Genomic DNA, 13,848 nt, shown 5'->3' on the forward strand with positions numbered 1-13,848 from the left:
CTGCAGTGTCTGGCAGCAGAGCTGACCACATGCACTGGTCTTTCTGAGTCCTCAGGATCTGGGTTCCTTTTACTATTTTCCAGCTTGAAGAGCCTAAAGATTTTCCAAACTACTTTTGCTTTTTTTTTTCCCACATTTCCATGTTGTCTCTGTGTTATGGCAGTTGGTTGACTGCAAAACCCCAAAGAGACTTTGAATCTTCATTCTAAAATAACCCCCAACATCTGAGACAGAAAGAGGATGATTCCTGAGGAGAGTGATTGCCACGGAATCCTTGTTGCTTAGAAAGGCCTAGGGGTGATAGGAACATGTGGGGATGGTGCTGCTAAGGCTGGAACTGGATTTGCTTTATCACTTGTGGTCTTGAAGAACAAAAAGGGGATAAAAAGGTAGATAAAAGGGGACAGTAGGGTGACTGCAATGATTGTGCTGTCTCATTGTACATGGAGTTACAAGATAACTCAGAAGTCAAGGGTGACACAATGAGTAATTGCTCAGGAAGCATCAATAGCAAAGAAAGGCTCAATGTCCAACTCAGTGGTTAATTATTAGCAGTTTTTTCTGATTAAATTCACGTGTTTTTGTAAACAAAACTATTCCTAGTGCCAGGTCCAGAACCAATACACTGCTCATGAGAGCAGTAAACCAATGCAATGAGTAAGAAGTGAATGGAGCAGTTACTCAGCCCTTCTCCATCTGGACTGCTGATGTGATTCTTCTTTCTACACTGGCACAGGTGTTCTCTGGCCTCACTCAAAACCACTTGGAGCACTGCTGCCAAGGGGGCCACTTACTTATGACACCTTCCTACATAATGCCCTGTCCCATTGCTGGTCTCCATTTTTAGTACAAGTCGCAGCTCATCCTCATCCTGTCTTTGGTCTCTCATTCAGAGTTGAAGCCTTAAGCACAGGGTTCAGCTCTCTTTGATATTCAAAGCAAGCATAACCCACTTTCTCTACCCTCACACCCTCCTAAAAACCCACAAAGCTTTACTGTCCTTCAGCTCCTTCCATAAATCTTCCTCCACTAAAATACCCAGAAAATGTTCACTGAGACCAAGATAATGAAAGTAGTAGCACCTTTGGCCAGCAGTATCACAGTTTCCCTGTGCTCCCCCGTCTTTATCCATCTATTGTACAGCATAACTTTTCAAAACTAGGCATTGATTCGTGCCTGTCTCACACAGGGTCTGGTCCAGAGGTCTCTGACTGGTTCTCGACCAAATTCCTCCAGCACTCACTGCTCTGAACAGTTTGCTTTTTTGCCTTGTCATGCTCTTACTCCATGTTTTTGAGGCAGCTGGGTCAGCAGAATATTCATCTAAATTGAGCTATCAGTATCATAATCATGGCCATGACTCCTGAAATTAACACAGGTCATGAACTCTTAAAGTGGGTATTCCAAACTCTATTAACCATAACCACAAATTATGTGATTATATGACTATGCAGTCATTCCTTCCCAGCGCCTCTGTTAAGAACTTAAGTTCCCAAGGTGTTTTGGGAGACACCAACACCTCTGGGACAAAATTGAATGTGAAAATTGTGAAAAGATGGATGTACTCTTTAAAATGAAAATATGTAGTCTTGATGGCAGGTTTTCAATAACACAATTCTATTTAAGGTGACAAAGGTGCTGCCACCTTGTAAAGTATCACATTTTTTCCATACATCCTCACAGGCTGTAAGCTATTGCCAAGACATTGGGAAGAGAAATCTGTACCCTGCATTTGCTTCCTGAAGTCCACTATCTCAGCTGAGAGGGATTATCTTCAGCTTTGTGATCTTTCACAGAAGAACAGGCAGCAAGGAGAGAGGTGCTTTACCTCTAAGGTTTCTACTCTTCTAATGAAAATTAAAATCTTTCACTGGGTATTTTACAGAGTAACTGAAATGAGTCTGAGGCTTCAATCCTGACTAGGCAGCAATGACCCAACAGACACATTCCCCAAGCACTGTCTGGAAAACGAGCAGTTTATGCTTTATGTTGGGACAAGGACCTGGAAACTCCCTTAGGAAAAGCAGCTTGTCCTCCCAAGAAACCTCATCATACACCACCCCTGTCTCGAGCACTGAGGACCTACAGCCCAGGATGTCTCACAGCTCCCTCACCTAATCACTCAGCTGCTTCTCACTACTTACAGCTGCTGCACTGCCAATACCCACCTATCCCACTGGCCTTGTTTCCCAGCTGTGGCTATGATGTTCCTCACCCTGGTATTGTGTGTGTGGTTATATTTTCTGGCACAGCAGGGTCCTGATTAACTCAGGCTATGCAACATGGGTCACTGTCTGACCCGAAAACATAAATAAATTCTAGAAAAGCACAGCAAGAGGGGGGCAGCTGCAGTGTTTATTTGACAATCACATGCAGTGCTACACAATTCAGTCCCCCTACCTGCTCACCTCCCTTCCTCCCAAATATTGCCAAACAGCTGTTGCTGCAACATCTGGGAATGAGTCCTTTTATTTTAAATGGCCAACATAAGTTTCCAGGCCAGGGACTTCAGGGGAAGCCAAGGGAAGAGGTGTCAGGCTTCATCACCTAGTGCACATCCTCTGCAGCCTGAGGACGGAAGCAGTACCCATCTGTCCGTGTGCCAGGGCAGACCCTGGGCTCTCAGCATTCTTGTCCCAGCACGGTGCCATCCACTACAGAATGTTCTTGGCAATTGCGTTCAGGGTCCTCACTTTGGCCACATCTGCCACCTTGATGGAGTACTCGGGGGCAGAGAAGGATGCTCCCATGGCAACGTTGGGATTTCTGTCAGGAAAACCAGTGATTAGTGGTGATCTGCTGGTGATACACATGAGTAAGATCCACCAAGAAAAATACTCCCATATTTCCTGTAGTTTCAGCATTGGCCAAAGATGGTGCCACCCAAACCAAAGATGGGACAGTAATAGAAAGAATAATCCAAAGGAGTGTAGACCTATGGGCAAATACAATCCATTCTTGACTCATTTCTCAGAAGCACATCCCACTGGCTTCCCAAATCTTACATGCTTATGTTAAAAGTCTAAGGCAACCACACCACAACCTGCCTTCCCAAGTGCCCTCAAAACTCTTAATGCAGCAGTAGCAAGAGAAATGCCTCAAGGCTCTGCTTCTGCATGGAACTCATGTCCACGTGAGGAGCACTGCTGGATTCATACACTGCAGAATACAACGTCAGGCACCATGATCCCAAACGTAAAAGCACAACTAGCACTCAGGAAGCTGTTTGAAATTTCTGTCAGTTCTACAAACTCATGCTCACATTCATATAGCCTCTCATAGAGTTCTGCTAAAAAATAAACACAAATAATCAGTTACCTGAACTTCATCCCTGAGTCCCGAGCTGAGCGAGCAGAGCAGTGAAACTCAGAAGCAGTGGAGCCTTCCAGAATCCTCTGCAGGTTGCGCTCCGTGATGCCACCTCCTGGTGGGAACAAGCCCGATGTCACACACCGAGCAGAAAACACTATTCCAGACCTGACATCACCCGGGGACCTCACCACTAAGGGACAGGAGCCATATAAACTGAAGGGAAAAAACATCCCTTGGAACAACAGAGACCCAGGAACATGAAAAGGGATATGAGAAGCCTTGGCTTATGTTCTCCTGCAGATCTAGAGCTGTCCCCAAATCCAGGGAGCAATAGCTGCAGGGCTCTGCTGTCCCCAACAGGCAGCATGGTCTTTTACTCACACCGGGACAGGAGCTGCTGCTCCTCCCAGGCAGCTGGCTCAGAAAGCCAGATCAGAGAGTGGATTCCAGGGCAAGAGGCTGGCAAGGAAAGGCTAGGGATTGCAGAACCTGGTACAGATGACAAAAAAGCATTACCTGGCACTACCACAATTCTGCCCTTTGCCTGAAAAAAGAGTAACACACGTCAATGTTATTATCAAGGACTACATCCACACATGCATTTGTGAGGCAGCAAAGAAACCGCACATGCAGCACTTTCCATAAGCTCATGGATGTTGCAATGTTTTACAATTTGTGTGCTTCACCCATCTTTTTTGTACTGCTCATGTTTTAAAATGAAAAATGGAAAAAACTTTCAGTTACAGCTTGGACAGCCTGTCAGTATTCCCTCCTACCTCTCCATCCCACCTTGCTACCTCTCAGGTACCTGTTGCACTTTCCTAAAAGGAAGTGTGAGAAACTTAGCAGGCACCTCACTCTGCTGTTTGCGTGGGCTCATCACACCAGCTGTTGAAACCAACTCCCACCACCCCCCCTGAATCTGCAAGCAAGAACCCAACCAGTTTTTGCTGTGGGAGACCTCAGGGCTCAGCCTACATGGACTTGGGAAAACAGATTAAATCTGTTGTAAGAAAGGGAAGGCAAGCACTCCTTGGCAGAAGTCCCTTCCAGAAATGAAGGACACCATAAAGCAGCTGCCTGCCTGCAGTGCCAGGGAGCAGCCACAGTAACCCAGGGGAGCACAGCAAACACTCACCTGCTCTGCAAGCCTCTTAATCAATGACAATCCTTCCAGTGCTGAGCTGTCACAGCCACTCGTCAACACCCGCTCAAACCCCAGGGAAATCAGGGTCTCCAGTGCCACCAGAGGGTCATGCACCATGTCAAAGGCTGAGGGACCAGAACAACAGCTCAGAAATCGCAGTTCATTGTGCTCAAAGCCTGTCCCTCAGCCAGCTCCCCTGAAGGCAGTGATAGGAAGGGTCCTGCTCACACCCTGGATTCACTGCTCCTGACTGTAACACTCCCCTTGCAGCAGTTCCAGGGCCACCGTACGCAGCTCCTCAGACACCTCCTCTCTCACAGGGCAACGAGACAGCTCCTACATCTGAGCCCCCTGGACCTTTTCCCTTGTGGGGAATAGCACAGCCTGCAGAGCTTTCACTCTCCAAAGAACAGCCAAAGAAGTTCAAGCTCAGCTCCATTCCAGCCCACCTTCCCCCAGCAGTGGGACACAGACTGGACCCTGCCCAGGGCCACTGTCCCTGGAAACTCACCGCGGTGAAATGTGACTGGCAGGGGACGGCACACGGCTGCAAAAAGAAGACATATGGTCAGTCAGGGCTGGCACAGAGTCTCTCATGCTAGAACCAGAAACATACACGACATAGCAGAGGGCAAAGGCTTCTCAAGCCATTCCTGGGGAGCTCAGAAGAGTCCCCATTCTTGCTGGGAACAATGCTGTTTATCCAGGTTTTTTCATGGGGAAGAGATCTTCTGCCCTTTGAGAAGGCAATAAACCTTTGTTTTAATGGGTAACACTAAAATTCCCCATCTCATCTGGAAAATGCAGAACCCTCATTCCCACCACAGATGACTTTCTCTGTAGGAAGGAAGTAGGGAAGTTGTACCATCTACCTGGGGAAAGGACAGGACCATTGGTCTTTGGAAGCAAGAGAGCTGATTTTTGTGATTTCTTTCACTACCTACAATTTCTGCTCTCAGACCACAGCAAACTTCACCAGAGGAGCTCCATTTACTGAGAAAAGCTTATTTATTTCTACAAAAAGATATCCACCTGCTCCCTGCCCTGGAAACAGCAGAGCACACGTTGGCCTAGTAGAGCCAAGTCCTGGCAAGACCCTTTTCTTTTGCTGCGCTCCTTACAGCACATTCATCTTCATAGGAGAACCTCAGCACCACATCACCAGGGAAAGGCCCAGCCCTCTTTAGCTTTGGCTGTAGCTCCCAATAAATATGCAGAAAGAAAGAGAATTTGCTTCCCCATGTTTGTGGTTTGGACTAATAATCTCCCACTACAGCTTCAGTAGCTTTCCACATGTTCACACCTCTCCCTTGTAATCTTTTCTCCCTGTGTGTTTTAAGAGAGAAAAATTAAGATGAACTGCCAGCTACACACAGGGCCAAAGTCCAGGAGATACATACCCTAAATACCTGTATCAAGGGCATAAGGAAAAGAACAAAGGAAACGAGGGAGAGAATTCAGCAGCTGAATGCCTCCAGACAGCTCACCTAGGTCTTCTTACTTTGCTATTATGCCCCAGGTGGCCTCAAACTCTGTGTGAATGGCTTGGGTACTGTGGTCTTCTGTCCACAAAGTTTCTAAACTACTTACTGTCTCACAGGTATGGCAGGAAATGAAACCTTAAAATGCGTAAAGAGATGACAAGACCGCAGACCGGATGTGCAGACCAAAGCCCTCTGTACAGCTGTGCGGCATCAGCCGGAGCAGCACTACAACCCCGGCACAGCACAGAGCTCTGCCTGGAGGCACCCTCACCCAGCAGCGCCGTGCAGAGCTCCGTGTCGATGCGCCCGTCCTCGGTGAGGGCCCCGAACACCAGCCCGTCAGCACCGTGCAGCTTGGCCAGGCGGATGTCGGCTTTCATCACCTCCACCTCGCGGTCCGAGTACAGGAAATCCCCGCCGCGGGGCCGGATCATGACGAACACCGGGACCCGCACGCACTGCTTCACCACCTGCAGCAGCCCTGCCGGCGGGACAGGGCCGGCTCAGCACCCGCCGCGGCAGCTCCGGCCCCGCGGCGGGCGGGACGGGACCGGGCGCGGGGAGGGAGCCGAGCGGGACACAGGGGAGCGAAGGGAGACCGACAGGGAAGGCGGCCCAGAAGGGGCGCGGCTCACCCATGCTCGGGGTGGTCCCTCCTTCCACGAGGCCCGCGCACAGCTCGATGCGCCCGGCACCTGCGGAGAGGCGCGTCAGAACCGGCCCCGCCGCGCTGTCGCCCCCTCCCGCGAGGCCCCCGAGCCTTACCTCCGCGCTCCGCGTTGACGGCGGACTCCACCGAGTCCACGCACACCTCCATGAGGAACCCATCGTCCATGCCTGCGGGACGGGAGCGGCACGATCACCCCGGGCCACCCCATGGCGCCCGCCCGGGCCGCACCGGCCCCGCCGCGGGCCCGCCCCGCTTCCGCCTCAGGCCCCGCCCCCCCGCTCGCGCTTCCGGGCCCGCCCCCTCGCGGCCCGGGCCCGCGCCGCCCGTCGGCGCGAGGGCGGGCGCGCGGGCGGGCGGAGGTGCGGGACGCGAGCCGGGCGCGCCCACGCCGGCGCGCGGCGCGCGCAAGCCCCGCCCCCCGAGCGCCTCGGCCCCGCCCCCGCCGGCGCGCGGGCCCCGCCCCCGTCCCGCACGCGCCCTCATCACCTGTGCTGGCGGCGCGCGGGGGTCGCTGCTCTGCGCTGCCGGTCACGCGCCGCGCGATCGTCATGGCGACGCCCGGGCGGGTCCGGAAGTGCTCGTCCTGCGCTTCCGGCGGCGACACTTCCGGGGTGGCTCGGGATGCTGCGAGCGGCGCGCGGCGGGGCCCGGCGGCTGCTTTGGGGCGGGCCCGCACCGCCACCGCCACCGCCGGCACACGGCCGCCTCCCCCCGCGGCTCTGCCTCCCGTGCCGCCTGCTCCAACAGGCGCCCCAGCCCGCCGCGCCGCCGCCCGCCGTGGGGCGATGGCTCCTGGTTTGCAGCGGTGCCGTGGCCGGTGCCGTGGTGCTGGGCGGCGTCACCAGGTGAGCGCGGCATCCCCAGCCCTGCCGGGAGGGGCGCACAGCGGGTCCCTGGAGGCAGCCGTCCGTGTCTGCCCTGCGCTCCGCGCCGCCGGTGTCCCCCTGCGGCTGTCCCCACACCCAAAGCCACCCCGAGAGAGCCTGTGAGAGCTCCTCTCGTGTCTGCCCTTCTTGGCTGCGAGGGGACATGGTGGGATGGGGCTGCGAGTACCAGGGAGACCGTTCATGGTCTGTGGATGCCACTGGGGGGCAACTCTTACACATTTATCGTCATTTTAGGTCTGGTCATTCACAGACTCTGATCTCCATCATGTTTCTAGTTGTCTAGTTGTTAAAGATTGTCTGAACAAGGGTTTTAAGACTTACCATAGAACCACAGAATATCCTGACTTGGAAGGGTCCCACAAGGATCATCCAAGTCCCATCTCCCGGGCTGTGCAGCCAGCAGCTCTCACTTCAGTTCGGTAGATTTGCTTACTGTCAGGGCATTGTGCCTGTTCGTATCTCTGCTCCCAGGCTGACAGAATCAGGCCTTTCTATGGTCGACTGGCACCTGGTGAAGGAGATGAAACCCCCCCGAACGCAGCAGGAGTGGGAAGCCGAGTTCCAGAAGTACCAGCAGTTCCCAGAATTTAAAATGTGAGTGTGCAAAACTGGGAGGAGGGTGGGCTGAGAGCATCAGTCCTGAAACTGAGCCACGCATAAAACTAATGTAAGGAGGAAAATGTTTTCTGATGTCTGAGGGAAGGCACATAAAGCCTGCCTGGTGGTGGCTCCTCTGTTCCCTGCCTTTCTCTGAGGAAGGCAATTCCATGTTGTGCAAAGTTCAGTGCAGCGCTGTGAAACAGTTGTTTTATTGTCCCTTAACAGCCTGAACCACGACATGACACTGCCAGAGTTCAAGTTCATTTGGTACATGGAGTACTCACACCGCATGTGGGGCCGCGTTGTGGGCCTGGCCTACATCCTGCCTGCTGCCTACTTCTGGCACCGGGGCTGGCTCAGCCGGCCCCTCAAGGGCTGTGTCCTCGCACTCTGTGGGCTGGTCTGCTTCCAGGTGAGAGCTCTGCAGCCACAGGGATTAGTGACAGCATCTGAGTATCACAGAATGACCTTAAACGTCATCTAGTTTTAACCTCCCAACCAGGGATACCTTTCATTAGACTAGTCTGCTTAGAGCTCCATCCAACCTGACATCCACAACTTCTCTGGGAAACCTGTTCCAGTGCCCACCACCCTTACAGCACAGAATTTTTGCTCAATATCTAATCCTACCTTTTGTCAGTTTGATATCTTCTGATCCAGCGTAGCTTGGTGTCAGTGACACCATGACAGTGTGTCAGTGCTAGTAGCTAGTTGAAAGTAGAGGAAACGAGTTGCTTTGCCCCTAATGTTTATCCCATTTTAGTAGCTGCTGCTGTCCTGTCTGGCCCTGAGCCCTCTCCTGTTTTGTTAGGGGCTGCTGGGATGGTACATGGTGAAGAGTGGGCTGGAAGAGAAGCCAGACTCCTACGACATCCCTCGGGTCAGTCAGTACCGTCTGGCAGCACACCTGGGCTCTGCGCTGGTCCTGTACTCTGCCAGCCTGTGGACAGGTCTGTCTTTGCTGCTTCCACAACACAAGGTATGTCAGTATCCAGTGTGTCAGGATTTGAAAGCCCAGGGCAGTGTCAGTTCAGAGGGCTGGGGTGTGATGTGAAGGTAAGGGAAGGATGTGAAGGCTGGTGGTGCTTCTCTCACAGTCTCTGTTCCTGACTCTGATCTAATACTTACAGTATTACAAAACAGTTACTTACAGTGTTACAAAATACCCATTCTGTAAACTTCCTGGGTGATGGGACACTTGCTTTGGCTAGTGCTGTTCAGGTCAAAAGTGATCAGTTTCAGAATTTGTGGGAGCTCAGCCAGGGGTGTGCCTGACTGGGCTAAATGGTTTGTGCCAGTAACTGTCCAGGTGCCACTTCAGATTCTGCACAGAGCTGGACTTGATTAGCTGTGGTTTTAAGGGACCACTGAAGTGTGGCTGCTGTGTGGCAATCTGTAAAATCCCCTTGTAAAACACAGGCCAACGCTTTTGCCTTTGTATATAGTGAAGGCTTTTCTTAGCTGCTGCAAACAGCACTAGAAATGCCTTACTATTCTTATTTTTATCCTTATTCTTACTTTTTTTTTTTTTTTTTTTTTAATTTTATTTTACAGTTGCCAGAAACCAAACAGCTCCTTCGCTTGAAACAATATGCTCATGGCACTACAGCTCTCATTTTTCTTACTGCTCTTTCAGGTAAAGCTCTTACTTTCTGCTGTCCAATTTGTGACTCATTCCTCTCTGCTGGCTTGTTTTTTTTCTTCTGGTCTGGTGGGGACTCTGACCAACCCTATCCATTCTCTGGGAAAACTACTGCTATCAGGGATCTTGGAGTCAAGAACCTCCTCATTAGTCTTTCCTGGACAGGTGGAGATGCACTTTCCAGCGGCCTGTGCTATGTGATCTCTTTATATGTTGCTAAAAGAAATTCAGGATCAAGCTGAGCTCTTGAATGAGAGCTGTGCAACCTGTCTACTCTGGTTGTCTCTTTCTGCTCTGGAATTGCAGGTGCCTTTGTGGCAGGGCTGGATGCTGGCCTTGTGTACAATTCCTTCCCCAAAATGGGGGAGCGCTGGATCCCAGATGATCTCCTTGCCTTCTCCCCCGTACTGAGAAATATTTTTGAGAATCCTACAACTGTACAGTTTGATCACAGGATCTTGGTAAGTGCTGTCTTCCTGATATGTCTGGGTTGCTTCTTGGTTGCCTCCTGCAGCCAAGCTGTCTTCTTTGGGCTATGGTTCTGTCAGCTTGAGTGATTTCTAGAGTGTCCAAAGGGCCTGAGAGCATCTTACCAGTTTGCTTCTGCAGGAAGAGGAAGTTTAGCATTGTTATTTATTTTCAGTGTGGCCTTCCTCCTTAAGGAGGTCTTCCTCCTGCGCAAGTAACACACTTTGTTTCTCTGAGTCTCCTTTTCCATAACGTGAGCTACAGTGTGGGGTAGCCCTTGCTATTGAAATGTCTGGGAAAGCTGTGTGAAATAAAACTTGGAAATCCTGATATTGAATGCTTCCTCCAGCATTTCTGAACTTGTTTTGCACAGTAGTGCCCTGTGAATATATCTCAGCTAGTTAGAGCAATCCGGATATTAAATACCACTGGCAGCACTGCTGTGAACTAAGCTGTGGCTAAGACTAAAAAAAGAAAGATTAAGCTGGATCACCTGGGGTGCCCTGCACAAAAAGATTATGCTGGTGAACTATAGATGAGTGTTGGAAATGAGATCAGTTTTCTAGATGACAGCTGGGGAGAGGGCAGACACAATGTCTAATGACTTGAATAAATGAGGAAAAGCTGTTGAAAAGTAAAGTGTTCATTTGGAGCAAAATAAAAGTCTCCATAACTTCACTTAAATTTCAGGGTTATTAACGTGATGGTGTGGGAGCTCTAGGATTTGGTCATGGCCATTAATATATTTCTTTAGTTAAATATCACTCACACAATTCCTTTTAATGCTTGGAAGACACAGCCAAAGACCACTACACCCATTTCCCTTGAACTTTCATTGAAGGGTGGTTGTTTCCCTTACCTTCTGTAGGGAATTGCCTCTGTCACAGCTGTCACGGCACTGTACCTCTTCTCGAGGAAGATCCCACTCCCTCGAAGGACCAGGATGGCTGTGACTTCCTTACTGGCTGTAGCTTGCATGCAGGTACTGCCCTTATTTTTTTCCTACTCCTTTGTAGCACATTCACCAGAGCTGACCCCACTTGGATCTGTGCTACCTGCAAGTCCGGAGCTGAGAGGTGCAGCTGCCTAGACCCCACACCTTACCATACTCTATGCACACTCTGAACTTGGGGTGGCTTATGGTGTGGCCACGAGCCTTTCTAACACCACACTTTGTGCTGGGAATGGTATCAGTGGTGCATCCACAACTGCTCTTACCTCTTCTCCCTTCTTGGCAGGTGGGCCTGGGCATCAGTACCTTGCTGCTTTATGTCCCTACACCTCTGGCTGCTACACACCAGTCGGGCTCCCTGGCCCTGCTCAGCATGGCACTGTGGCTCATGAGCGAGCTCCGGAGAGTTCCCAAGTAACGCCCCTGCGGGAGAACCCTCCCGGGGAGCCGCACGGCCGGACCCCGAGCACCGGGTGCGCAGGGGGATGTGCGCCCAGCCGGGCTGGCGCGGGAGGCGGCGGCGGGTGTGAGTGCGAACTTTGTAACATAAAGGAATTTTATGAAGCGGTTGTGTCTGGCTGGCTGCTCCTGCGCGGAGCGACGCGCGGAGGGACGCGGGAGCCGGGCCGAGCCGATCCGGGCCGAGCCGATCCGGGCCGAGCCGATCCGGGCCGAGCCGATCCGGGCCGAGCCGATCCGGGCCGAGCCGATCCGGGCCGAGCCGATCCGGGCCGAGCCGATCCGGGCCGAGCCGAGCGTCTCCGCCAATGGGAGGGGACGGTGGCGCCAGCGCGGCGCGCTCCGGCCGCGGATTGGCGGCGTGGCGCGGCAGTGGGCGGGGCGCTGTCCGGTGCGGAGCGGCCATGACGGCGCACAGCTTCGCGCTGCCGCTCGTCCTCTTCTCCGCCTTCTGGGGCCTCGTGGGCATCGCCGCCCCCTGGTTCGTGCCCAAGGGGCCGAACCGCGGGTGAGTGGGGGCTCGGGGGGTACCGCGGTCGGGGGGTCCGGAGCTGGGCCTTCCTGTGCTAACGCCGGTGTCTCCGCAGGGTGATCATCACGATGCTGGTCACCACCGCCGTGTGCTGCTACCTCTTGTAAGTACCGCGGGCCCATCACCCCCGGGGCAGCAGCCGCTCCCAGCGCTCTGGTCCTGCCAGGGGGGCTGACGGACGGTTGTGTCCCTTCGCAGCTGGCTCATCGCCATCCTGGCCCAGGCCAACCCCCTGTTCGGGCCGCAGCTGAAGAACGAGACCATTTGGTACGTGCGCTTCCTCTGGGAGTGAGCGCTTCCTGGGAGCTGGCGCCTCAACAGTGACCCCCATCAAATCCATCACCGTAAGTGGGCAGAGTCTGCTTGCCTATCTGGAGATGGCTCAGGAGGGAGCTGCAGCTCAGCCCTTGCTGGGCTGGGGGAAATACTTTGGTTTCTGTGCGTTGTGGCTGTGGTGAGGTGGTCCCGGTGTGGGGCTGCTGACTCTGCACTGGGCCTGAGCAAATCAAGCACTGTAGTTCTCAAATTTGTGGGAGCTCCCTCATGAATGTGTTTTGGTGCTAACTTCTCTTCTTTTCTCACTCCCCCAGCTCTTGTAGCTGTTCCAGCCTCTATCCTTCTGTACCAGACAGCCCCCAGAGGTGCTGGGACAGAGGCTGGACCCGCTGCCCAAGCACACCTGGAGCACTGCAGCCTGGACCAATGGATGGCTGGGCCCCCAAGCATGGCACCCGTGGACAAGGGCCTACTAATCCAGCACTAGAAGCAGCCACGCTGCCAGGGAGAGATCCCTCAGGCGGCCAGTGCTGCAGTGACTGAGCACCATCCTGTGAGGGATCTGTGTGTGGTGCCAGCAGATCCTGTCCCAGCAGTGCTTGTCCTACCCTCTTGGTGTGTTCAGCCCTAGCCCCCATGTGAAACCCCTGCTTGTAGCCCAAGCTGCCCAACTAGTTGCCCTGTCCGTGGTCATTACATCCACTGGCTGCCTGTCTGCATGAGAACGCAGGAGCCATTGCATCCTCTGTGGTCTGGTCAGTCCCCTGTGGTGGGGGTGCTCCCTGCTAAGGCAGATTCTGGCTGTGGGTGGGAGAAGGGAGGGCTGACCCTAGAGGAGCACACAGACTCCCTTGGGTGTGATAAGGGAGGTGTTGGGGTCTGCTGGAGGGAATGAGAAGAGGGCTGTCTCCCACCTGAGCAGTGAGGCAGCTGCAGTAGTGTTTAGGTATCTCCACCACAAGATGGGTCCAGGTTCTGAGAAGAGCCAAGCAGGGCACTGTGTTTCAGGTTTCCCCTTATTTATCGGATAATTTATCTGTATTTATTTATTTGTCAGTGGCGTTTAACTTGTGTTGTGGAAATAAATCCTTTTTCTAGTAAGTTATGCTGGAGGCTGAGTCACTTGCTGCTTTGAGGCTAAGCAACAGTCTTGGCCTTATTCAGACTCCTTTCCCCAGCACTGTTCTCACACCATGTGAACAAGGCTGGGATCCTCAGCTGTTGAGCAGGTCAGCAGCACGCTGTTGCATGGAAAGTTTTATCCTTGATGCCACCTGTGCGCTCATGCTGTGGGACCAGGGTCACAGGGAGGGAACTGTGTGTGCTAGAGAGAGAACTGGGTACTTGCCCAACCTCTTGCAGCTGTGCTGGGACCATTTCCATGGCACTGGAGCAGCTCAGAGGCCTCTTTGCTGGGCA

General features: G+C 52.9%; 3 protein-coding genes across 7 annotated transcripts; 2 read left to right on the top strand and 1 right to left on the bottom strand.

Moving 5' to 3' along the window:
• Nucleotides 1-2,336: 2,336 nt before the first annotated feature.
• On the bottom strand, nt 2,337-7,192 carry CUTC (cutC copper transporter). 4 transcript variants are annotated; one of them, XM_058840937.1, is made up of 9 exons: nt 7,100-7,182; nt 6,709-6,780; nt 6,579-6,638; nt 6,215-6,424; nt 4,971-5,006; nt 4,451-4,584; nt 3,829-3,856; nt 3,319-3,424; nt 2,337-2,766 (listed from the first exon to the last, which is right to left on the bottom strand). In XM_058840937.1, the coding sequence occupies exons 1-9, from the start codon at nt 7,161-7,163 to the stop codon at nt 2,655-2,657; spliced, it is 822 nt and encodes a 273-aa protein (XP_058696920.1). In that variant the 5' UTR covers nt 7,164-7,182; the 3' UTR covers nt 2,337-2,654. The 4 variants fall into 4 exon arrangements, with proteins under 4 accessions (XP_058696920.1, XP_058696921.1, XP_058696922.1 ...); XM_058840938.1 differs by lacking the exon at nt 6,579-6,638 and having other exon boundaries at nt 7,100-7,177; XM_058840939.1 differs by lacking the exon at nt 7,100-7,182 and having other exon boundaries at nt 6,215-6,413; nt 6,709-6,880.
• A 42-nt stretch (nt 7,193-7,234) lies between these two features.
• Nucleotides 7,235-12,432, top strand: LOC131580134 (cytochrome c oxidase assembly protein COX15 homolog). Of its 2 annotated transcripts, XR_009277823.1 has the most exons (10): nt 7,235-7,458; nt 7,972-8,094; nt 8,326-8,512; nt 8,912-9,079; nt 9,655-9,736; nt 10,049-10,203; nt 11,079-11,192; nt 11,449-11,688; nt 12,209-12,256; nt 12,352-12,432. XR_009277823.1 is itself a non-coding variant. In XM_058840935.1 (8 exons), exons 1-8 carry the CDS (start codon nt 7,235-7,237, stop codon nt 11,578-11,580), a joined length of 1,185 nt encoding a protein of 394 aa, XP_058696918.1. In that variant the 3' UTR covers nt 11,581-11,726. The 2 variants fall into 2 exon arrangements, 1 of the variants encoding a protein (XP_058696918.1); XM_058840935.1 differs by lacking the exons at nt 12,209-12,256; nt 12,352-12,432 and having other exon boundaries at nt 11,449-11,726.
• Nucleotides 11,889-13,528, top strand: ATP6V0E2 (ATPase H+ transporting V0 subunit e2). Its single transcript, XM_058840941.1, has 4 exons — nt 11,889-12,129; nt 12,209-12,256; nt 12,352-12,497; nt 12,744-13,528. The coding sequence occupies exons 1-3, from the start codon at nt 11,930-11,932 to the stop codon at nt 12,443-12,445; spliced, it is 342 nt and encodes a 113-aa protein (XP_058696924.1). The 5' UTR covers nt 11,889-11,929; the 3' UTR covers nt 12,446-12,497; nt 12,744-13,528.
• The last annotated feature ends 320 nt before the right edge of the window (nt 13,529-13,848 follow it).

This window comes from Poecile atricapillus, chromosome 6 (assembly GCF_030490865.1).
Source record: "Poecile atricapillus isolate bPoeAtr1 chromosome 6, bPoeAtr1.hap1, whole genome shotgun sequence".
In the NCBI taxonomy this organism is placed as follows: domain Eukaryota; kingdom Metazoa; phylum Chordata; class Aves; order Passeriformes; family Paridae; genus Poecile; species Poecile atricapillus.

Bases quoted from the DNA above. Each gene is read 5' to 3' on its own strand.
- CUTC (XM_058840937.1), bottom strand. From the start codon at position 7,163: ATGACGATCGCGCGGCGCGTGACCGGCAGCGCAGAGCAGCGACCCCCG. The intron at 6,781-7,099 runs GTGATGAGGGCG...CCCGTCCCGCAG, and splicing joins CCCGCGCGCCGCCAGCACAG to GCATGGACGATGGGTTCCTC. The intron at 5,007-6,214 runs GTGAGGGTGCCT...TTCTTTTTGCAG, and splicing joins GCTCTGCACGGCGCTGCTGG to CCGTGTGCCGTCCCCTGCCA.
- ATP6V0E2 (XM_058840941.1), top strand. From the start codon at position 11,930: ATGGGAGGGGACGGTGGCGCCAGCGCGGCGCGCTCCGGCCGCGGATTG. The intron at 12,130-12,208 runs GTGAGTGGGGGC...GTGTCTCCGCAG, and splicing joins CCCAAGGGGCCGAACCGCGG to GGTGATCATCACGATGCTGG. The intron at 12,257-12,351 runs GTAAGTACCGCG...GTCCCTTCGCAG, and splicing joins GCCGTGTGCTGCTACCTCTT to CTGGCTCATCGCCATCCTGG.
- LOC131580134 (XM_058840935.1), top strand. From the start codon at position 7,235: ATGCTGCGAGCGGCGCGCGGCGGGGCCCGGCGGCTGCTTTGGGGCGGG. The intron at 7,459-7,971 runs GTGAGCGCGGCA...CTCTGCTCCCAG, and splicing joins GTGCTGGGCGGCGTCACCAG to GCTGACAGAATCAGGCCTTT. The intron at 10,204-11,078 runs GTAAGTGCTGTC...TACCTTCTGTAG, and splicing joins AGTTTGATCACAGGATCTTG to GGAATTGCCTCTGTCACAGC.